This window comes from Barbus barbus (genome assembly GCF_936440315.1).
Source record: "Barbus barbus genome assembly, chromosome: 1".
Classification (NCBI taxonomy): domain Eukaryota; kingdom Metazoa; phylum Chordata; class Actinopteri; order Cypriniformes; family Cyprinidae; genus Barbus; species Barbus barbus.
Window position 1 is genome coordinate 30,961,681 of NC_136729.1, and position 24,470 is coordinate 30,986,150.

Sequence of the window (24,470 nt, forward strand, 5' to 3'; positions counted from 1 at the left end):
GTTGCAGTCTCGCTCTTTTGCCTCCGTCGTTCGCGAAATCTCAGCTACTTTGACGGAGGCGTGCAACATCTGAAGCTGTTTTTTACTATAAGCATATAATTTTCTCCCCTACCTCCCTCCCCAAGCCAATCATGTCAGGTTTCCATGACAACAGCCCCTGTGAGAAGCTAAAAAAAGCAGGAGATACAATAGAATGGGTTACAGGGTGACCTTCAGAGAAACACGACTAACTATCAGTCATGGAGGCGGCTGTACTCCAACTCTATGTTGGGATCCGACAGTACCCGTTTGTTTTCTAAATTATACAGCCTGGTGAGGAAAGTAAAGTAAGACAATGAGACACACAAAAGCTTGCATCCACAATCAGACTCCCATAAGGCTTAGGTCTATTTCCTGCTGAGAAGCAATTTCCCCCACAGTCCAAACACTATGAGTGTCAGGGGGTTCTGGGGATGGCATGTGGACCGGATGACAGTATAGCCAATTACAATGAGGAACCAATCAGCTCATCTAAATTACTACTGCCCCACAATCCACCAGGAGTTAATGAGCCATTAACCATTTAATGAAATCCATATGATGCTGGATGGACTGAGAGGAAATTACGTTGACTGGGTCAAAAGTTGAGGTGACTTTTATGTTAAAGCGCACTGAATTTATGAAGCAAATTGGCAACATCAGCACCTTCCTAAGCCCATCCTTTCATTTTTTTACTTAAAATTAATATCACAGGAGCAGTACTCAATTATTCACTCTATAAAGCAAAGAACATCTGCTGACTTTCAGATAATGTTATAAACACATTAGGTATATGACTACCATATTTGTACAGCTAAAAAAAGTATTTTCATCAGTACTTATCTTTTTTTTTCCAGAAAGCATCCTTACAACCATAGCCGCATCATATGCACTATATGGAAGCACAAAATCACATCCGGGGAACATCCAATTGCTGTCCAGAAATGCTTTCTAACTAGCAAACTAATTTCAAAGATGACTTTGAAAGCATCAGTAAGAATGCGCTGAAAACTATAAACCCAATCAATAATAAATTGCATCATAAGTCATTGGTTTCCAATCAAAACACTGTTCAAAAATGCACTGCATTACAGCTGTAAAATTTATTTTTAAAAAGATTTTTCATCAGTCCTGTTCTAACACTTGAGCCAATCAGAATGGCTGTTTTCATTCAAAAATGTTCCTTGTCACAAACTGCATTAAATTTGTGAATAGTGTAAACAACCCAAATTTCCTGATTCTTTGCTTATAATCCTAGTGATGGATGCCATTAATTCTTAGTGAATTTCTCCCCAACATTTGACTTTCAACAAACATATAGAAGGAAATTTACATATCATGAGCTGTATATGATGTCACAAACGTGTCACTTTCAGCAAAATACATACCCAATTAGAGGATCAGAGATGAAGAGCTGACAGCAACACTCACTGTGCATGACTTAAACCGGATAATGAATAGTTAGAGATAACCTTAACTGCACTCCTACTAATCAATGTCCAGTCTAATAGTGGTAGTATGCTGCTGTGAGCCATTAGGCAACTACTGAAGATGGCTAAAAGAATTGTGGGTAATCCTTTCATATACTCAAACAATCCCCTGACAGCAGTTCAGCAGCACAGTGACGGCTGTCTGTTCATCCTCAAAAGGCTCTTTCATGTTGCTGTTTTGTTGCTGTAACAAGCACCTCTGCATAATTAGGACAGAAATGGTGCAAACTTTCCCTTGCAGAAAGAGCTGACACAAAAATAAACATATAGAATAAGCTTTGTGAGTAATCTAAATATATTTAACCATTCAAACTCACCCACTACAGTGTAAATGTAACTGACAGATTTGGTACGAACAGCCATATTCACAACTTTCAGTTCCATTATAGTTCAGTGCAGAGCGATAAACTGCTTTACTTTAGTCATCTCATGCAGTACACTGAAAGAACAGCCCAATCTTACCTTCATCAACACAGACTCGCTGAGTTTCTCCCGGTTTACAATTTTTATGGCAACTTTCTGACATGTGACACAGTGGATTCCCAGCTTCACGAGGCCTGGAGCAAAAGGAAAAAAGAGAGAAGAGAGAAAAGAAATTCTGTCAACAAGCATAAAAAGTACATCAACCAAAAAGCACTTAGATGATAAAAGGCTGGTCCCAGCGTGAGTTTCATTTCGGCAAAATGAGAATTCTCCAGCTAAAGTCCCGCGGTATCCATAATGTGACACCAAGGGGCACTTTTCATGTCGCAAAGTAAATGTCAGAGAGCATACATAAACACAAACAAGGCCAGATCAGCGTTGGATCCCCCTCAATGGCTTTTTGTCATATCGACGATAAAAGACTGTCACTATGCTCAAAGGCTGACACGGGCACGTATATATATCAGCAAGCATATTTGGCTAAATGCCACGTCTGTGCATGCCTTTATTACCCCCATACATTTTTCAGCATGCCTCTGCATATCAAACTGTTGATTTCTCTGAAGGTTTACCCAGGGGGCAGAGGGGATATAAAGACCTGACAGGTCCCTGGATCTCTTTTATATGTATGTCGTTAAAGTCAGAATGGCATCTCGCGCCACTTTCACGACATGTCATTGATGTTGGATCACAGGAGAGGATGCAACGCAGATGCAATCTACACCCTCACGCCAGGATCGAGGGTGCAGCGGAGAGTGTCCGGGGACCCAATGAATATTTCATCTTGGCGTAATTGCCTTGCGCTGAGATGAACACACAGAGACATGTAAAATGCCATACAGCGGCTAATGCAATTGTGAGATAAGTCACCAAGAGAACAAATTCTTGCATACAAATAGATCATGTTTTTGCCTAAACACTAAGAAAGAAACACTGAATTCTGATGGCAAATGGCAAACCTGATGTAAAGGTGGTTACTGGTCACCAGAATGGGATGCTTTTACACTAGCAATGTAGATTACTTCCCTTGATATTGTAATTGCGATTACTAATGTTAACTAATAGAATTTACATTAAAAGACTGTTTTTGTGGGAGGCGACTGCATGCTGTATCCTTTATGTAGATTGCACAAGCAAACCGGTTCAGACAGGATCAGTGGGAACAGACTAGAGTTAAAGTCTTTCCGGGTTGCCAATTATAAGTCAAAATGATTTTATCTGAAAATGCTGAAGCTCTCATGTCAAAAGACACTTCAAATGTCTATTAAATCCCTTAAAAATCATCAATCTTTCTAATCATTCAATCAAAACACTCTCGGCTGCAAAGGAAACCATGGAAACCTACAAGAGCACAACTAATCAAAACTAGGCTAAAGTTAGGCTAGCACGCTTCAGTCAGAGTTCTTTGCAAAAAATAAATATAAACATGGATGAGTCAACGACATTCGAGTCTCTCGAGCAAGTAAACAAGCAGTGTTCTTCTCGTTTGCGGAGAAAAACTATCGCAAAAAAACGTAAAATACAGAGTTGACTGAGTTTAATTGGTACTTGAGCTCACCAAAAGTTTATACTTCGCATTAAAGGGTTTAATCATATATAAGCAACAGTAATATACTCTTAAAAATAATGGTTTCGATAGAGGGTTTTTGCAGCAAAACCAAAATATCCTTTCAGGAACAGTTCTTAAAATAACCATTTTATTCTTAGTCTGAAGCATATTTAAATAACCTGAAGAAACTATAAAGAACATTATGTGCAATTAAAAGCTTCCATAGTTCTCCATGTATGTAGACTAATCAAAGATACCAAAAAATAACCATTCAATTTACAGCATCTTTACCTTAAATATCACTAATTAAATTAAAAGTCGACATAGTGAATTCTACAATATATTCAAGAAAGTCCAGAATATTGACGGAAAAACAGTAATTAGGCCACATTTCTCTTCAACTTCTATTTACATGTACTGCTTACATAGTAGTAAACTGAAAGAGCACAACTTTGATTCGCTAACATGCACTGAACAGCATGACATCATGTTCTCATCCTTGCACAGTGGAACTGCATCCCCAAGAGGCTCAGCATGTGTCCTCAAAGGCTTCCCTCATCTTCCCACCGCAGGGCCTCAACAGATCAATAAGTGGGAGTTCATCAGTTAGAGTGAAATGCCTGCTGGTGACCTTCAGCAATAACATGCATCAGTAATCACCAGGACTTCTCCCATCAACAACCACTCTGTGTCAGATCTTCTCTGCTGTACACGCTAACACACACAGAGAAGGGTCTCATACCTATTTTTCACATACTCTCTCCCTTCGCTATAATGCCAACATTCAACCATAGAAAGATGCAGTAAAAGTTATTAACTACTGTGTGTCTCTACTACAAAAAATAAATCCCACGTTAGGCCTTGAGATGCATTTATTTTGCCAGGACTTTTCTTTTCTTATCAAAGAGCATGTAGCATGAGATTTGGCAGTAAAGTTGAGCACACAATAGAAAACCATGACCCTTGCCAAAGCCCTGTAGTCCCACTCAGATCTATTTTTGATTAATGTAGCAGCATCAGGGCTCCAGCAGAAAAAGTTATACAATAACTGAAACAAATGGAGTCTGTTTGAGGCTAAATGAAAAAGGTTACTTATGCTTATTTATTATGCATGTTGCTGATGCAGGTATTATGTATGTAAGTGGCTCGTAAAAGTCAACCTGAATGTTAACCATACTTTGTCAACAATCTGTAAGTTGACTGTTGACTGCTGATGAATAAAAAACAACAATGACCTACAGTCACCATTAATATTTTGACATGTTTTGTTATTTAAAGTGGGCACTAAAATACAAACATTCCCATCTATTTTATATCAATCTGTTCAAGTGAACAAGAAAATGCAACCGCTCTTCATATACATCCACATATGCATATATACGATGTACAGTTTGGTTTATTTGGTTATTTGGAACTTGTTCTCAACAAAAAGAGATACCAAGAGACCAGTGAGTCATGCTCAATATTGTATTGCTGTTCCATGCATTTATTCACTGACCTATAAAAACCCAGAACTGACAGTGGTATTTACAAGTTCACTGGATCATTAAAATTGTTCAGAAAGAACTATTATTAAAAAAAACTAGACCACAACATAAAACAAAAAATAGAACAGACTGAAAAATAAACTCAATGTACTATTGACTTTTTTTATGATTTTTAGACATTTATAATTAATGTTGCTAACATTTATACTGAGAAATGATTAAAAACATTTACATTTAAGCTATTATTTATTGCGAATAAGTAGTTGCATTTCCTTGGAATCGAGCCCATGACCTTGGCTTTGTGAACACAATGTTGTCTGAGCAAGGAATTCAGAACAAATACAGTTCTGTACTATGGACCTGCCTGGATCGATACATCACACGTGCAATTTATTAAAACCAGAAGAGATCATATTAAATTATTACACATTATACTAATATAGGCTACTATATTAAATTATACAAATAACTAGGGCAGCAAAACAAAATTTTTCATTTGATTTAACAAATCAATTAATCACAGACCCCTCACCCAATACACATACTGGGTGCCGGTATGTCTGTGAATGACTCCAGGCCCCCGGTTACCATGGCAATCAATCTGATAACACTTGTTTTATTGCTCAAAGGAATGCGGGCAGAGCAGCTCACTTCATTTCCCCTTAGGAAAGAGACATTATGCCATAAAAATGGACTCTTCTCCAATTAATTCATAGAAAAACCTTTCTTTGAATGAACACGCATATCTTCAGGTCATTGTTTATAGTATTACTGTTCTTGTATATTGTTTACTGTTTTATGCATGCTTATGATAGATCACTAGTTAATAATATCACCTCACTTATACCATGTTTGGTCTCTATCAATTCGTCTTCAGATGATCTAATTGAGAGTGAATATTACATGCTGATACCTATGCAACATATTAGTGTCCTAAGAATCTTTAGTAGTTTGTGCATTAACCCCAGGCGAATTACCTATGCAAATTACCATGTTCAGAGACAAAGAGTCGTAAAACATTCCCTCCAAAAGTTCAAGACACCATTGGCTCTTTGACACCCCTCTATAGCAGATAAAGCTCTCACATCAGTGACGCCCCTGCAGTCTGCGAATCTTTTAGATTCTGAGAAGATGAGGATGTAAGCTAGAACTCTTCTGGACCCTTAAGTTTTGCGCCAAGCGTTGCGGCCTTGATTTTCCATTCAACCAAATATCCTCGGATCTCAGCAGATCTCTTTCTTAGCTCTTTTTCACTTTCTACCTGGGAAGAAACTCCCAATCACCATCGAGGACTTCTGGAATTCATCACTCTTCAACCCGGAAGAACGTGATCACGAGTCCAAAACCTTGAAAGCATCAAGACTTTCATCCGAGACTGCATTCCGGACACTCGTCAACAACCAAGGCAATGCAAGTATCGTACATTTAACTAAACAAAACAGAGGTTTAGTATAAGTTATAGACCCCATTATAAACGGCACTGATGGTTTTAATCAGGTGGTTAACTGACTCTTTCCATAACTGCATTCTCTGTTTTCTCTAATGGCTTCATTCATCCACTTTAGCCCCCTTTGTATGTATGCATGAGTGTATGTTTATTCGTTTGTTTAGATTAGTTATGTGTGTTAGTGTTTAGTTAATAAAAATATTATGCACAAATTACATGAGTTTTTGGTTCTGCCTTGCAAATTAATGTCTCTTTACGATTTTGACCCTCGCTACATGCTCTAATGCATTAATAGGAAAGTATTTTCTGTGGCCACGGAGATATCCTTTCTTAGAGTTGATATGAACTTACACTGAATGTTCGCTGGACGAACAGATCAGTTAATGGCAATTTAATTCTGCTACAGTTATTACTGTCAGCCGATATAAATAATTGCAATTAATCATAATTAATTGTAATTATTTATATACAATTCCCTTTTGAGCTAATTTGCTACAACATTCTATATATGTGTGTGCACAGCGTATATTTATTATTTATATAAACACACACATACATTGTTATATAAAATATGTATATTTATATATAATATAAATTATACACAAGTATAAATATATATACGGACAAATATTTTTTAAATATATACAAATGTGTGTGTATTTACATATACATAATAAACATGCAGAGTACACACATATAGTATGTAAACATAAACTTTTATTTTGAATGTGATTAATTGCGTTTAATCGTTCTGCAGGCCTACAAATAACTGATGTCCATGAAGTGGTGTAATAAATACAAATTGACAGCCATTACTCTTAAAATCACTTTTTTGCAACAAGATGATGCTAATATTTCAAACCTATGACCCTCCACATCCCCATTCACCCAATGAGTGCTGACTCCAAACACAGCCAGTCAAAAGTGTCTGACAGTGATGCAGGGCAGGTGTGAATCGCAGGGATCTGATGAGCGCTTGTGTTCTCTGAGAGGCTGTTTAGAGCAGGTCAGCAGGAGTGTCTTCAGCGGTGATGAGCGCTAACCACTGAAAACAATAGTACAAACTGCTCTAATAACAGCCAGAAGCTCATAAACCCTAGGAGTCAGGCATCATCTTTTGTTTATTTTCCTCATCTCCGTCACTGTTAAAAATCCTTCAATTAGTGTTTTTATAGCTTCTGCCTGAGGGGAATGGTGGTCTTGAGATCACCACCCACACTTTCACCACTGCTCTTCCTTCTGTCTTGTAACTACCAGCGCTCTGCTTTTATTTAAAGGCTTTTTTTAGCATTTGCCACTGAGGCTCCACTGAGCAGCTGGATGGAGATAAATGAGTCACTTTGCATTTCAAATCACTAATTGTTCTCGCGGGTTCCAGCAGTCCAGATCATCAATAGGTATCTTTTTTTAGAGTGGTTATCACCTGGAACCTGCTGACAGACACTTAAGATACTCAAACCTATGACATTTACTTTAACTGCAGCTTGGCCACAACTGTAAATTACTGTGCAAAGATTCCTACAAGTGATAGGAAGGAAAAAAGGAAGTTATACTCCTCACTGTCACACATGGGAAGCACATGAGAGTTTCATCTATATAGATTTGTTGTGGTAAAGGTAAACTGAAATGTGTAAAATTGTTTAGGTCTGAAAAATCAGAACGCTCCCAGTAGGGAGCAATTTTGCATTAAATATGAAACAACTATCTCTGTTGCTTACATACTCACAGCAGAGAAAATGTAACACCACACACTTCACATAAAACGTATGAGTGTCTCTTTTTTAAAATCGTTGTGAATTATATATACACATTTCAAATAAATGTTGTTCTTTTGAACATATTATTCATCAAATAATCCTATAAAAGTTTCCACAAAAAAAGGATCATATGACACTAAAGACTGAATTAATGTTACATTCCGTGTTTATTTATAATATTGTTAGATGCTACGTACGATGCTATCTTTCCCTCTCTCTCTCTCTTTCTGTGTCTCTCTGTGTGTTACTGCTGCTCGACCAGGTGCGGAGGAGAGGAAGGTGATCGCTTGCACCTGCCGCTCGTTACTGTGCAGAGGCTGCAAGCTCAAAAGCTGTTCAACATGCCTACAACACTGAAGCTTGACTTGCAGAGTGCTGTACCTCTCGCCTGCCTTGTTGTTGTAGTTTTGTTCGAGATTGATTCTGTGTAAAACTTACTGAAGTTACGGCTTATTGAAGCCTTCCTAATTAGCGTCGTTGTTGCGCTACGTGTCTCTCTATGTTGGAAGACATAGGGAGGTGGGTGCCATTTTATTTATGTGAATCTTTTTCTCTTGTTTTGGCTTAGTTAAGGACTTAGTGTACATTTCTGTTGTTAACTTTCTCTTGTTTTGTCAGTTTAGACCGTTTTACTCCCTAACCAGTCAGAGGGTCCTTTTGTTTGTTGTTTTGGCATTTCCCCCTCCTGAAGTCTATTTTGCTTCCTATTTTTACTTTGTCATTTAGAAATTTTGTGAATAAATACTTGACTTTGGAATTTGACATGTCTGTTGTGCTTGGCAGGGGACTGGTACTCACTCACCCCAACCAATTTTATTTTTACTTTTCTCTGTTACTCCCTTACCCTAGACCCTTACATCTGGGACGTAACAAATGGCTGATGAAAATTCACCTTATTTCCTCAATATAAAACAATAGAAGTCAATGGAAAATCCCCACCACCATTACAAAATAAATGTCTTTGTGCTTTCCAGGTGACTGGCTTTTAGAGAGAAGCCATTTGGAAATTTCTCAATGTGCCGTCTGTGCCTGTCAAAAGCATGATTGATGATCCTAAAATCTGAATATGAATCATATATGCAAAGTATGGAAATCAAGTTGGTTATAGCAGTAGTGAAAAGTTACTTTAAATAGTAGTCCATTTGGGATATGTGCAGCTACATGAGACTCAAGGGAACCATCCCCATGAGGGATTCGATAAGCAAGGGATCGCTCTCTTTCTCCTATGTGACTCTTCTTTGTGAGCATGTAAGGTAGATTGTTGCATTTATCAAGCGTCTCTGAAACAATCTGAGGTGCCATCTGCTAATTGCAAACGCACAGAATTTAAAAGGAGTCCCCTCAGGCAGACAGACTGAAGCCCACTCCCTCCCAATCGCTTCCGTCATGCTGTACTCCGAACCAGGAGCGATTATGACCTGAATGTTGACCCACCATGAAGGTGGTAAAGGGGCAAAATAAAGTGAATGTCAACAGTGTCTGAACACTAACATTGATTCAATTAGCAGACAAATTTAACCAAAGCAGCCTACAAAAAAAAATACACTACAAGCTACTTTAACCCTGCTAAAATACAACATTTTATGGTTAATCAGAAGAGCATTACAATAGAGAGCAAGGGTTTGCAAGGGTTTTAGTTTCAGTATCAAAGGGGTCTGGGTTCAATACAAGTTCAGCTTAATCAACAGAATTTGTGGAATAATGTTGATTATCACATAAATAAATAAATAATAAATTACAACTAACCCCTCACTTTCTTAAGGAAAAAAATGGTTATGGTGGGGCCCATTTTTTGAGAATTTCAAGCTTATAGTTTTTGAAAAGCACTTAACATTAATCCTGTTAAAACTTGGTTATTTGTGACCTGTAAATAATCATTTTTACAGTCAGTTTAGGATTTATGCCATTGTGTTTTAATGATGAATAATTTGTGAAATTGTAAATAACTGAACAGAACAGTTTAGTAAGCCATTTTTTCTTCATGCTAAAATTATGTTAACAAGCACATTGTTTACATCTTTGTCTTTATTGAAACAGTGTGTATGTTAACATTTATGGATCTGCCCCATTGTAAGTGCCTGACTGTAACCCAGATTTTTAGTGTCCTCGTGTGGCCTGTACAGCATGACATTATTTCAGGGGTCGGCAACCTTTTTTACCATAAAGTGCCATTTTTACCACAAATCTGCTTATTTGATTAGTAACATAGAAGCAGTTAAAATGTTTCGGAAGCAATTTCCAAAAAACCTAAAAGCTTGTTTATTTTTTATCTGGTTTTAATGAGACAAACTTACAGATTTCCTATATTACTATAATGCCACTGCCTATATGTGATCTTTTCCCTTTATGAATTAGCTTTATGAAGAACTCCCCATCATTGCAATTAATGTGTGGAACGTTAAGGATATTGAATTGAAAACATAATAGGTCACACTTCATTTTAAGGTCCATTTCTCACTATGAACAAACCATTAACTATGACTTTTGCCTCAACAGACCCCTAACTTGCTGCTTATTAATAGGTAGTAAGGTATTGGTCAGGATTAGGATGTAGAATATGTGCTTCATAAGTACTAATAAACAGCCAATGTGTTATAAATAGGCAAGCTAATAAGCAACTAGTTAATAGTGAGAATTGGTCCCTATACTAAATTGTTACCACTTAATCTTAGCAATATCTTATTTTGCTTTGAAAGCTAAGGGTAACACATTCAGCAGAACTGTCATCTACTCAGTCACACATCACAAGCAAAGCAAAACGGAGCTCGGGTACTGCTGATGTGCATGCATGGTGCCTTTAGCGGTTTGTTCAGCCCAACGTATACTCTGGTTTTTATGTATGCTAGAGTATACATATAACGCACATGATGCAAATTTCTTCATCAGCATAGTACACACATACTGTACATGTGCACATGCATCATGTAGGTTGATGGTTATGCAAATATTTTTGTACAGATGCAAAATGGGTCTGTGCGGTGAGAAGTAGATAGGTGAATGGGACTGTCAATGTACAACGCAAAAATGCTTAGTAGACAGTCACTCAATATTCTGTCAAGCATTTTCATTTTCTCCCCTACAGGCCAAAATAAATCAATGGACTTATTTTGGGCTCATGTCCAAAACCAGTCCCATAGCTTGTACACAGGATCCCTGGAAGGAGGAAGGATTGGACAGCAGACATGTCTCCAGCTGCCCCTCCCTGAAGCACATGCTCCATGAGCATCTTGGGTCCGATTCAAATAAAAGGGCTGTGTGCCAACAGCATTAAACATGTGTTTATTGCTCCTAATGAAAGCCAAGGGGAGCCAAATAAATCCTCAAAAGCTAAGCTGTTAGTGCTGCCTCCTGGTGGGCTGTGAAAGTGACCAAGACATCCCAGAGAACTGGACAGGAGGCACTGACGGATAAAACAATGGACAAAAATGTTACGTTGATCCTGTCCTTAATCCAATCTAATCAAATCTAAGAGCAAAACCCAATGCCAAATCCCAAAACCCAATTGTTAAATTGGCAGTGGCCTACCAGAAGCACATGAAACGCAATGCAGAAGTGCTTTGGGGGGTATAAGGGAGGGTTGGGGGGAGGGGTTTGTTGGGGGTTGCATTATACCGGTCACCACTGTAGGAGGCTGTTGACATCTCTCTCAAGCACTGGCTGATTCAAGTGCTGCGTCAGTGACAGCTCGCTCATTACCCCACTGCCTACTGTATATTAACAGTCATGCGTGGGGATTTCTGCCTCTCAACACTCGCTCTCTCACAATCCCGCTCGTCTCACTTTCTTCCTTTTGATCCCCTCTCCTCTTCATTCATTACAGATAATGCAGCCTGCACAATGAGTCTGTATAGTTTGGATAAAGACAATAGAGGAGAAAGGTTGAGGAAAAAGCCATGGTCCAGTTATCATACAAAAGGCACTGCAATGAAAACAATACTGCCCCTGATTATTCCATGACCGCAGTCAGTACAAGGACTAGCATCTGTTATGCATTCAAAAATCAATGTACATCATGAAAAGGATAGTTCACCCAAAAAATGGAAATTCTGTCATAATTTATCATCATGCTGTTCCAAACCTGTACGAAATCCTCCTAGACAACACAAAGAAGTATTTTTACATTTTTTGTCCATAAAAATGAAAGTCACTGGCCCCATTGACGTTCACTATATTGACAAAAACAGACATTTGAAATTTGAAAGATGTGAAAATATTACAGTATGATGGCAGAATTTTCCTTTTTGGGAGAACTATCCCTTTATAGTGAAAACTTTCAAAATATTAACATGACATTTATTTTATTTGGTTTTTATTTATTTGTATTTTTTATTTTTATTTTTTTTTACTGACGCAGGCTTCTTTTCTAATGTACAACATACCATTAAAATAATTATGCGCATATGTGTCTGGTGATTGAGGACTGCGAGAGGGTTATTAACGTCATTCACTTATTTCCACTGAAGAGCTATTGACCCACTCTGCTCTTCCTTCTTATTTACTGTTATGACAGCTCGCTGTCACTACTCCTCGCGCGACCTCAGCCAATCATGTCATCCCACTGAAGCGGTTACAGCCAATGAGCTATTGATTAACTGTCTTTGTTACTTCTCAGATGAGATTTAGGACACTGCGATCGGGATCACTTCAGGAGGACGAACAGCAGCAATAAAAATGTGTGTTTTACATATAATTTAGTTAACTCATTTATCATGCAAATAGATTTAAATCTGTCCTGAAAGTGTTTCAAGGAGTCAATTAAGTGCAATGTAAATAAAAGGTACAAGTAGGAACACTTTTCAATAGAGTTTAAATCATTTGATTAGTTAATGCATTAGGTGTCATAAAATAACAATGAACACACATTTTACTGCATCTATTAATCAAAATGTATGGTAATTTATCAGGGATGAACTGAGACAAGCTGATAACTATTTACACATTAAGGCCAAAACCAATAAAAGGTCAATATTGAAAATTCTATATTTTTTTTCAAAAATATTTCAAATTAAAATCAATTTGTTTTAAAAGTTAAATCAGGCATCACAGCTTTATAAATGTGCAGGATGTAAAATGGATATTCATTTTAATATTTGCTAAATATTATAATTAACTGTAAACAATTATTATTAGTAGTAGTAGACTTTTGTCAACTGATGAATTTAAAAATAAAAAATTCTCCAATGTCAGCCAATAACTGATACTGTGCATCTATATATGTGACCCTGGACCACTAAACCAGTCATAAGGGTCAATTTTTTTCCAAAATTGAGATTTATAAAATATCTGAAAGCTGAATAAATAAGCTTTCCATTTATGTATGGTTTGTTAGGATAGGACAATATTTGGCCGCGATACAACTATTTGAAAGTCTGGAATCTGAAGGTGCCAAAAAAAAAAAAAAAAACTAAATATTGCGAAAATTGCCTTTAAAGTTGTCCAAATGAAGTTCTTAGCAATGCATATTACATATTAAAACTTAAGTTTTGATATATTTACAGTAGGAAATGTACAAAATATCTTCATGGAACATGATCTTTACTTAATGTCCTAATGATTTTTGTCATAAAAGAAAAATCGATCATTTTGACCCATATGTATTTTTGGCTATTGCTACAAATATACACCAGCGACTTAAGACTGGTTTTGTGGTCCAGGGTCACATATTAGTATGTATAGAAATAAGCGTTACTCTAGATGAATAAATGCTGCAAAAATACTGTTGATTCATTCAGTTGTTCACGATATTTCATGCATTTACAGCGCTAACGTTACTAAATTAATGTTATTCATTCTGTTGCACATTGTATATGCTACAGTACTTTTTTGTAAGAACAAAAGGTAACACCAACCTCACTAGATTGGGTATCAATACTTCAAAAACAGCACTACTGTATACAAGTCTATGCACATGAAAAACCCCTTCAACATAAGCAGTGCATAAGATACTGTACAGCAGTTGCAGCAGCATGTTTTACTGCTGCAGTCTCAGATCTGTGCCTGGGCATCAGGCCAGCATTACAGACCCCATCAGACCAGTGACACAACCTCTGCTTTCCTGCTGCACCGTTTATCAATCAGGCCTGCACAGGTGGGCTCCGGTACCAGAACACAGAATGAGAAAGGAAAGAGGGAAAGATTAGAGGAGACCAGAGACATGCCTTCTAGAGTCATGAGTATTCACACAGCATCGCACGCGGGGAAAGACGAGGACAGAGCAGCCTGTTACGCAGCACATTCACGTATTGAGTATTCCACTGAGATGGCAAAAACAGACAGATATGCACCAAAACCAGCCCTCTCTCACACACATATCTTCCGTTCACACTCCAGCGTCTTATTTTTCTCGTATTCTTAACCTTTTGCCAGTCCCTTTGGGATGTGTATATGCGAGTGTGTGTCAGTAGATTAGTTCAGCAGGAGTGTAAGGGCACAAGGTTACGGAGGTTACAGAGTTAATACCTCTGTGTTCTGGGGTTTCTCTGTGATTCTCACATCTCACTGGGGACATCAAATAAAGAGTCCCTTAAAACAAATAGTGGAATGACAAAAGAAAGAGACATAGTGGGGGAAAAAATAGTCAGAACAAAGTCTCTCGCTCAAGTAGGGGTGTCTGTTCTTATTTAGGATAGACTGTCTGGAGAAATGTCAATGAATGCTGACAGAGCATGACCCTGAGCGCTGTTTTAAGATGAGTGTGGCCTCCGGTCTGATAAATTAACTGAAAGTTTCATGATCTTCAAGTTCTTCAAGTCACCCAAGTTCAAGTAGGTTAACCCAAAATTCCCTCTTGTGTGGAAGAGGAAAGAAGAAAATTGGAAGAATGTACTGGTCAGTTTTTCCTGTGCATTATATATTAGCTTTCTTAAGTTTTATTATTGCTTTATTTTACAGAACAAAATTATTCACTGACAATGAATCAGTCTGAATGATTCGTTCAGGCTAATTTGATTCTCGAATTCAAATCACTGACTCATCATCTGAGGCGTTTGAGGATAGTTCACTCAAAAATTAAAGTTCTGTCATCATTTACTCGCTCATGTCATTCCAAACCTGTTTGACTTTATTTCTTCTGTGGAACACCAAATAATATACTTTGATTGTATGGACAAAAACATTGAGGCATTTCCCAAAGTCAATGATCCTGAAAGCTGTTTGGTTACCATGATTCCACAAATATCTTCTATTATGTTCCACAGAAGAAAGACACAGGACTGGTGAGTAAAAACCCTCATGACTACTTTCATGATTCTTTCATAGGGCTTTACATTCTTTTTAACTACAATGACAAAAAATGACCATTACTGTATTTTACAAGTAATGTCACAGTGATTTTGGAAAATGATGTTATCTCAATGATAACAGAAATCAGTTTCAGTCTCCTGTAGTTGTAATAACAGAGCAATAGAAAAGTCATAGGCAGCAAACCATGACAGAGGACTTGACAAGAAAAAAACATGTTGCTAAATCAATCAAATTAAATTTGCATTCTTTTAGCATTCTTATATTACTGCTGATCACGTGAACAGCATCAACATCATAACAGGATCGTTGAATTGTTTAAAAGAGCCAATTACTTATCTTACTAAGAAAAAAAACACACTACATCTCAAAGAAAATATAGAAATCTGACATCCGCTTGTTAGAGGCCGTCTGACGAAGACTCGCATCAGCTTCATCTTCCCCAACACAGCAGCACCCCACTGGGGCAAAAGGAGACACTGAGCAGCCCCATTCATTATTAATCAGCTAATTAAAAGAGGTTCACTCCCCCATCACACAGCAGATGATGAATGGAGAGGGAAGGACTAGAAAGCAGGACAAGTCCCCTGGGGAAGAGAGAAGAAAGTGAGAGACCCCAAATGGGGAAAGTTAGTGTGAGATGCATCTAAGATGTGAAGGGCACTCGGAGTAAACAAACAGCAAAGTTTCTTCACATTTCAAGCGACTGAATCCTTAAACAATAGAATATTACAAAGACAAGTGGGCAAGAACCACACTGATTTTTGGGCACACACATCAGTCCTTGAATGTATCTGAATAAAAAAAAAAATACAATTAGAGCAGAGAGTCTTAGCAATAAAGTTATGGACCAAAATATTTATTTTTAGGATACTAAAAGAAGATTGTCTTGACTGCATATATAAATCATCAGTTTATTTAAAGGTGCCATAGAATGAAAAACTGTCTTTACCCTATTTAAATAATAACAGTTCTGTACATGGAAATGACATACAGTGAGCCTCAAACACCATAGTTTCCTCCTTCATATGTAAATCTCGTGATTAAAAAAGACCACTGAAAAACAGGCGAATCAGAACATAACACCGACTGTGACGCAACAGTCGGGATCACTACGCCCCCAACATTTGCATAAACCCGCCCTTGTTCTAAGCCGGCCGAACCATCAGAAGCTCTGCAGGTATTAAACAAGATAAATTGTATGTTCCAGGCCGTGCAGGGGGTGTGAAGTGCAGGGATGGGTTGGTGTCTGTATTCAGAAAGGCACAGAAAGCAAATAACGCGAGCCACTAAAGGGACATGGTTAGCTCCTTGCTAGCGGTAGCCTGTTACAGTATATAAGATTTCACTCTCAGTAAGGAGAGATGAGGATGATGGCGAATGACTTACAGATCCTGAGCACCACTGACAAGCATCTGATCTTGTGAAATGTGTGGTAAGTACTGTTGCTCCATAATGTAAATATAGTTTGTGTGATCGCGTCTCTTGAAAGTGAAACTATAACGCGATCGATGGATCGTTCAAAAGCAGTTTCAATGCCTCGCATATTAATAACGGCTCCCTGATCCCCGCGTTTTATATACAGTATAATTACCAGACGATATAACTGCCAGAGAAAGTATTTAAATATATATTTTCCTCCCTGTGCTTCCTTCTTGCTGATGAGCCGTACTGTGAAACAGCCAATCAGAGCAGAGCTCAACATTGAGCAGCACTGTGAAACAGCCAATCAGAGCAGAGCTCATTATTATTCATGACCCTGCCAAATAAGCCAATAACAGACCGTTTCATTCTAGGGAGAAATCCTAGGGTTGTAAATGGACATGTAAAATCGTTTCTGGAGATTTTTTGCCCTTACCTAAGCCACATACCTTCTGTGCAGATATCAGAGAACAATTTAAAATACTGTATCAATGCATTCTATGGCACCTTTAATATTTTTCTACTTTCTGGAAAATATGAAAAATATTTTCAAATAGCCTAAATTTCAAATAATATTCTGCAAAGAATCCTGAAAAATGTTTCCACAGAAATATTAAGCTGCAAAACAGTTTTTAACATTGATTTGAATAATTTTTTCATCACCATATCAGCTACAATATATTAGAATGATGTCGGAAGGATCATTCGACACTTAAGACTGGAGCTGCTGAAAATTCAACTTTGCCATCACAGAAATAAATAATATTTAAAAATATATAGAATGCTCTTTGAAATGGAGAACCATGTAAATTTACTATAAATGAATACTTAGGTATAGTAGTATAATAGCACCACATTGCATCCTGATACCACCACTGTACCACGGTACCACCACATTACTTTCTTACAGGGGAACTTTCCTGAAAAATGTTCACTTTTACAGTTTCACTGCCTAAGCAAAATCTGGCAAACACTGCACACAATTTTGAAACTCCAGCACTATTCCAAGATTTCTCACAAGATATGGCCATTTGTAAATTACAGCAACATTGCAGTGTGTTTGTCTGCAATTCCGCCATCATGCAGACGTTTCCCAGAGGTCCTGAAGAACTGCACAATCTCCTCTTTAATTACGAGCCTTTTATATAACACACACACACACACACGTATGCACACACATACACACAATGCTCAACCTGCTTCCTCAACTTACAAAACTAATTAAGCCACAGGAGGGAGCATGCTCCAGTTTTTTCCTCCTCAGCCATGTTATTAGAGAGAGAGCGAAAGAGTCCTGGCATCTGAAGGAGAGGAAGAGAGAGGAGGAAGCAGAGAATCTGCCCTGACACAGACGGATCATGCTTTGAAATGCATATAAAACCATGTTTTGTGTGTGTGTGTGTGTGTGTGTGTGTGTGTGTGTCTGAGAGGATGGCGTCCTATATTATGCCCTTATAATGACCATCAACACATCCGAAAGCTGTAAAAACTATAAAAGAAAACAAATTCAGAATGGAATTAGGAAAAATCCTTGTTTCCATCAAATACACATTTCCATATGCTCCCTTTTTCTGCATTTCCTTTTTTCCCTTATCCATACTACACCATTCATTACTTTGCAAACGGCGCCGAGTCAGCGTCATACCTATACCCACATGCCTGCAGGAACTGGCTAAGAGACTAGTCAAAGCAGTGCCGGTCAAGTTAATTGAAACCATGGGCATCAGAGTCGACTGATATAATGATTCGTTTATAGCGCCTTTAAATATTTAAGGACTACATTAACAGAGAAGATAATGTCAATGTATTTTCTAGACAGACAGCGCTGTACTATCCTATGGGTGGGACGTGACCAGAACGGGTGTTAGTCTGACAGGCTTCCAGTGCTCAGTATCCTCCACAGACTTCCCATCATGCCGGTTTCCTTTGATCTCCACATCCAATGGTGTCTTAAATTAGCGAAAGACCCAACATTCTTCATTTACCCTTCTAATTATCTCTAAACAGCTGTCCTCAGATTTCAAAATACTAAAATCTTACATCCACACAAGCATGCATTTACAAATAAACACATTTTGTAATTCAAAAAGATGTTGTGGATTTTTCAAAGCATCTGAGTGGAGATATTGTGGGTTTGTGAAGAGATATACATATCATCATGCACGTCAGCTTGTGTTTGAGGCTATTACGCCAAGAGGTGCTATTTTACAATACATTAGCCCAACTGTATACCCCTCATATGTCTGAAATGAGTGCTGACCAGGGTGCCATTAGCAGGAGACATTCCTATTGTCATTAAGACTCATACCGTAGATGTGCTAACATCACTTTATGACAGATCTTTTCACATTAGAAATGCTTTCATGTCAGTAGATGTATTGATGGGGAAAAGAGTAACTGCAAGGCTCCTCAAAATGGCATTTAATTGGGGAAAACAATCAATGATGTTGTGGAGTAGAAATTGTAAGTCTTGAATTGGTCCTCCTTTAATATGAAATATTTGTTTTTACAGCTCTTTTCCATTGTGCTGTATATGTAAAATCACCTTCTCATACCATCACTAATAACAAGTAAAATCAATCATTTTAAATGATACAGGCAGTAAATTTAGGTATCCCAATATTATAATATAATACAAGGTCACACTTTATTTTAAGGTCCAATTCTCGCTATCAATTGGTTCCTATAGTGTTACCAAATACAAATATTCATTTTGATATATAGGCCTACTAAATATTACATTTATCAGTGTTTTTAAATTGATAGTGTTTTTAAAGATTAACTTTAATTTAGAATTAGATGATGGCAAAGTATATATATATATATATATATATATATATATATATATATATATATATATATATATATATATATATATATATATATATATATATATATATATATATAAAGAACTGAGCACACACACTTGCACAATCAAAATTGTATAAGGAAAAAGTGTTCACTGTCCTTTATCAATAGTTTAGCGAAGCATGAAGTACCACTCACACAGAAGTATCTTTCACACCAAGCAGCTTTCTATTGGTTGACAGGTGAATTTGCATAAGCAATTTAAACTCGACGGAAATCTGTGTGGGGAAGTTCTCACCCTCACGCAACACTCTCGATTCCAATGCACAGGTTCCGACTGAAATTACTGTATTTCAATATCAACCAATACCGATAAATTAAAAATATCAGCTAAACATTATGGTAGCAATGTATCATGCATCCCTTGTCAGTAGCACTTTATTTTACAGTCCTGTTCCTCATGTACATACTATGTACTACTTATTAAAATAATTACCATAACTAGGTAATAACTACTAACCCTGAAACTACTCTTAAACCTAACCCTACCTCATGTAGCTCCCTTATATTAACAGTACTTTCTCATGTAAATACACTGTAACTGCATGTAAGTACACATTGTAAAATAAAGTGCAACCGAGTGGTCTGTGCATTTAATAATGAGTTTAAGAAACAAATCAGCACAAGGCAGAAGGTGGGAAAGAGACAGAGCGTGGCAGACGTATTGAGAATTCATGGGGCAGTCATTCGTATTAATGCCAATTACACCTGAACAACAAATTCATATGCAACCAACCGGCCATCGGCCATACATACGCTCGATACTTCATGCTTTATCTAGCCAGAAAATCCTCATTAACTCCAAGCAGATCCTGAAGTTTCATTTAAAAAACATTTAGCTCCTGTCCATTGCATCCATTACACATGTTGTGTGAGTGGGCCTCTGTGATTGATTTGATTAAAAAAACAAGTCTGGTACACATACTGAGCTCACAAGAAATTAATATTTTAGATATGAAATTATCAAACTGGAAACACAAAATTATCAATAAAATATGACTATTTAGATTAATAAAAGCATACTTATTTCAGTCCTTTAACACAAAGACACTCACATTAAGCAGGAGAGTAAATCACAGCATTTGCTTTCGTCTATTCAGTGAGACTACGAGAAAAACGCAGATGCATGATGTATGGTGAGGTTTTAACCAGCAGTTTTAGACTACGAACATTGTCAAATGCAATTATACATTGTCTTGCGAATCGTACTGTGACTATAACGTAATAGGTGTGTAATAGTAAATTCAGCACTGAATAAGATGTGCTGAGGTTTTGCTTAAGATGTAACAAGGTTCCCCTCCAGCAGGAATGCACCGTTCGCAGTAATAGGTCATCCTGAGGATGTTAGGTCTCTGTCTCCCCCCAACTGAGAACCTGTCAGACATCTCAGCCTGCAGCCCAAAATACCAACACACACACAAAACATATAAACACAGAGAAGTGTACATGAATACTCTGGTAAACATGCCCACAGTAACATATACTAAAATGCAAGGCTTAATTTGTATCTGGAGATTTCAGTAATACTTTCTTAATCCATAAAATTATTTCCCCCCAAATGTATCAGTAAGAATTATTGGTCACACTATTTTAAGGTCAATTCTCACAAACAATTAACTAAGACATTTGCCTCGATAATCTCCTAATTTGCTGCTTATATAGTAAGGTAGGCTTTGCAGAGTGATTATGCAGAGAGGGTGCTGTCTTGCTTTCAAAGCTAGCTTGCTATTGCTAGCCTCCCTGAAATTGAATACCCTACCTTTAAATACCATCATGACACATTATCCCTGAAGGCTGTTTAAATCTCTTCCAAAGGTTGTCCACTTGTATGCCAGTTGTTTTTAAAACAACAAGAGTCAACCCTCCTGTATAAAAAGCGCGGTAGAGCTGCCCGAGGCCCTACAAAACTGGTATATTAGTTAGAAGAATTTCCCATGTACAGTAAAGGACGTTCATACTGTACTCCTGCTGTGAGGGGAATTCTGGGCTTCTGTTCTTATGTAAGCGGTCAAAGTCTGGAACACCTCATTACTCTCTATGCTCCGAGCGAGGACCCCTCCTCGAGGATCCCTGAAGTGGGCCAAAGCATCCATCATGGAGGCCCAGAACTGAGACAAGCTCAGAGGCTCACAGGGGCCGTCTCAGGAGACCGGGCGTCATTCCCTAGGGCAGGAGTCGGCAAGTAAGTTTGGCATCAGCCCAAAAACATTTTCTAGATGGCAGGCCAGAACATAGTCAAAGAATAATTTAAGATATTAATTAATGGAAAGTGCAACCAGAATTGCCTGTAACTGATGGGTCTGTTCCAATGTGTAAAATCCTGAGACAATCATTATAAGTGCATCATTCATTCAATTTCCCCTCCGCGCTCCGAGCATTTAATAATCACTCCGCTCCCGCTCCACTCCGCGCTCACTGATATCAAAAACACAGCTCCGCATATAATCTAAAGTATTTCAGTAAGTTTGAAATATCAGTTTTATGGAAGCCCGTTTCCACCACTGAATAAAAAATAGGTTATCGCGACTTTTTATCTCACAAGTTTTTTTCCACAGAATTGTGAGATATAAACTCACAACTGCTAGTTATAAAGTCAGAATTGCAAGTTAAAGTTCTGAGGGGGGGCTTATGTTCTCAGAATTGCGACATTTTAACTCGCAGTTGCGAGTTTATATCATGCAATTCTGAAAAAAAAATAAAGCCAGCTGTCAGCTGAAAATATTCAGAAGGAACAAATAAATTCCTTGAGAAATAAAACTTCCCGCTCATGTCCACTGCAGTCATCATAGCCTTCACATTCTTTCTGATTTGAGTGATCCTTTTCTATCTAGCTAGCTAAATATGTTTAACATGTGAATTCTTGCTTAATATGCAGTTATATTACGGGTCGTTGGCAGTAATTGTATGCGTGAAGGAGCGGTGATTGAGCGCTCTTGGAGCGAGTGAAAACCACGACACTCTTTTAAAAAATCCGCTCCTCGCTCCATTCAAAATCACACCGCTCCACTCGGCTCACATACTCTGATTGTAACTGTTGCTGTCATGACGGATCTATTTCAGGACCAGCCGCTATCAAAATAATCTGGCTACGGGCCAGATATTATTGCTGTTGCCGACCACTTGCCCTAAGGGCTTGCAGGGAGATCCAAAACCCAGCATGGAGGATGATGTCGGTTTTTTGGCCTGAATGGTACAATGTGCATTCGTTTTACCTTTGGATTTTATTCATTTCTGTGGTATTTCTACAGTGTTACACATGGTGCTACTAAATGCCTTTTAAACATTGAAACAAGTAAATGAAATTAAACAAAACTGTCCCAGTACAACTGATCATAATTTAATGGCACAATAATTACATTCCCTTTTTCATATTAAGAAACTATCTGTTGGAAAATAAAGCATGCACAAACAGAATGCAATCTCACTGAATTGTGAGCACGTATGCATGAATTTCCTGTTCTTCATTTTGGGATGACACTGGAACGGTTGCAAATACTACATCCCCCGCAGCAAAGACATGTAAAGTCAGAGAGTAACTGTAAGGCTAAGTGGTTTGGGAAATGGACCGCCGATAGGCCCAAGCTGCCTCAGTGCCCTTGAGCAAAGCACTCCAACTAAATTGCATCAATATATGTTCAATCACTCAAGTACAGAGTCCAAAGAAAACGACTGTCAGCACCAAATAATAGGGTGCCAGGGGAAAATAACATCACATTTAAAAACAATCTTACATTATGTTTCTCATATGTGAAGTTAAAATGTAACCGTCTTTCTTATTTTTGCATTTTTGCTCAGACTAATGTAATATCTGCAGTTTAAAAATGGCAGCTGGTCAGTTGATGAAATCATGCATATAACTCAGTGCAAGTGGGGACAAAATCAATACTGTATTATATTGTTTAATTTCGTAACATTATCAAATCAATATATACTGAAGCCAAGAACCTACAGCTTCTTTTTTTGGCATTAATAACAAAACATTACATAGCATAATGAATCTTTTCTTTTATTTAAAAGCATAGGCTGCAAAATATAGCGTAATTTAATGTATCCCAAATGCACAGATTGAAATGCCCTGTCTGCATTCAAATCAGTTCACTTTAGTTTTACAGCATTATCGGTAAGAGCATGCTGGATAAGGATCAGGCAATTTACAAGCGGTGTCACGTAAAAGTCTTACTGCCTTACAATATATTGCAATACTTAGTGAATCACATCCCTAAAGTAAAGAATCAGAATGTAATGTATCTTTCACGGGATCCCTGGCGATTCCCACCTCCATAACTCTGTTCCAGTGCTGCATAACTTGGATCAGCACAGAAATCCGTACATGAGGCTTCAGAAAATAAATAGTCTCTTTTCACTCCTCCCTGTTTCTGTGCGTCTCTCTGCTGCTGTACTGGCAGGATACAGAAGTGATATGTGAGAGCACTCGAAAAAACGAAAAACTGACTGAGAGGTTTTATTCCCTGCTGGCCGTCGGCATGGGCACTTTCTGTGCGGCAGCACTCTAAAGACGGAGAGAATAAATGAAGGGGGTAGAGTGCTGTCTGTTCACAGATATGCAAAACAAAACTGCAAGAGGGATCTGGACGGTAAAGTTTCCAGATGATTCTTCTTTTCAGTTCAATTCTGAATGCATGCAGTCATTTCCGTTATTTTTTTACAGCCCCTGATCCATATGACTTAAATGTGCTCTGTGCAGAAATGCACAAAGCAATTTACACAGAGCAGATCATCTAATGATGATCGGATTAGAATTGCATGGTA

General features: G+C 37.8%; 1 protein-coding gene across 1 annotated transcript in view; it reads right to left on the reverse strand.

Moving 5' to 3' along the window:
- LOC306844565 (serine/threonine-protein kinase BRSK2-like) overlaps positions 1-24,470 on the reverse strand; it is a 139,473-nt gene that overhangs the window by 62,013 nt on the left and 52,990 nt on the right. The window contains exon 2 of the mRNA XM_079376792.1: positions 1,971-2,065. Within this exon, the coding sequence (XP_079232918.1) occupies positions 1,971-2,065 (95 nt within the window). The remainder of the gene's footprint in view (positions 1-1,970; positions 2,066-24,470) is intronic.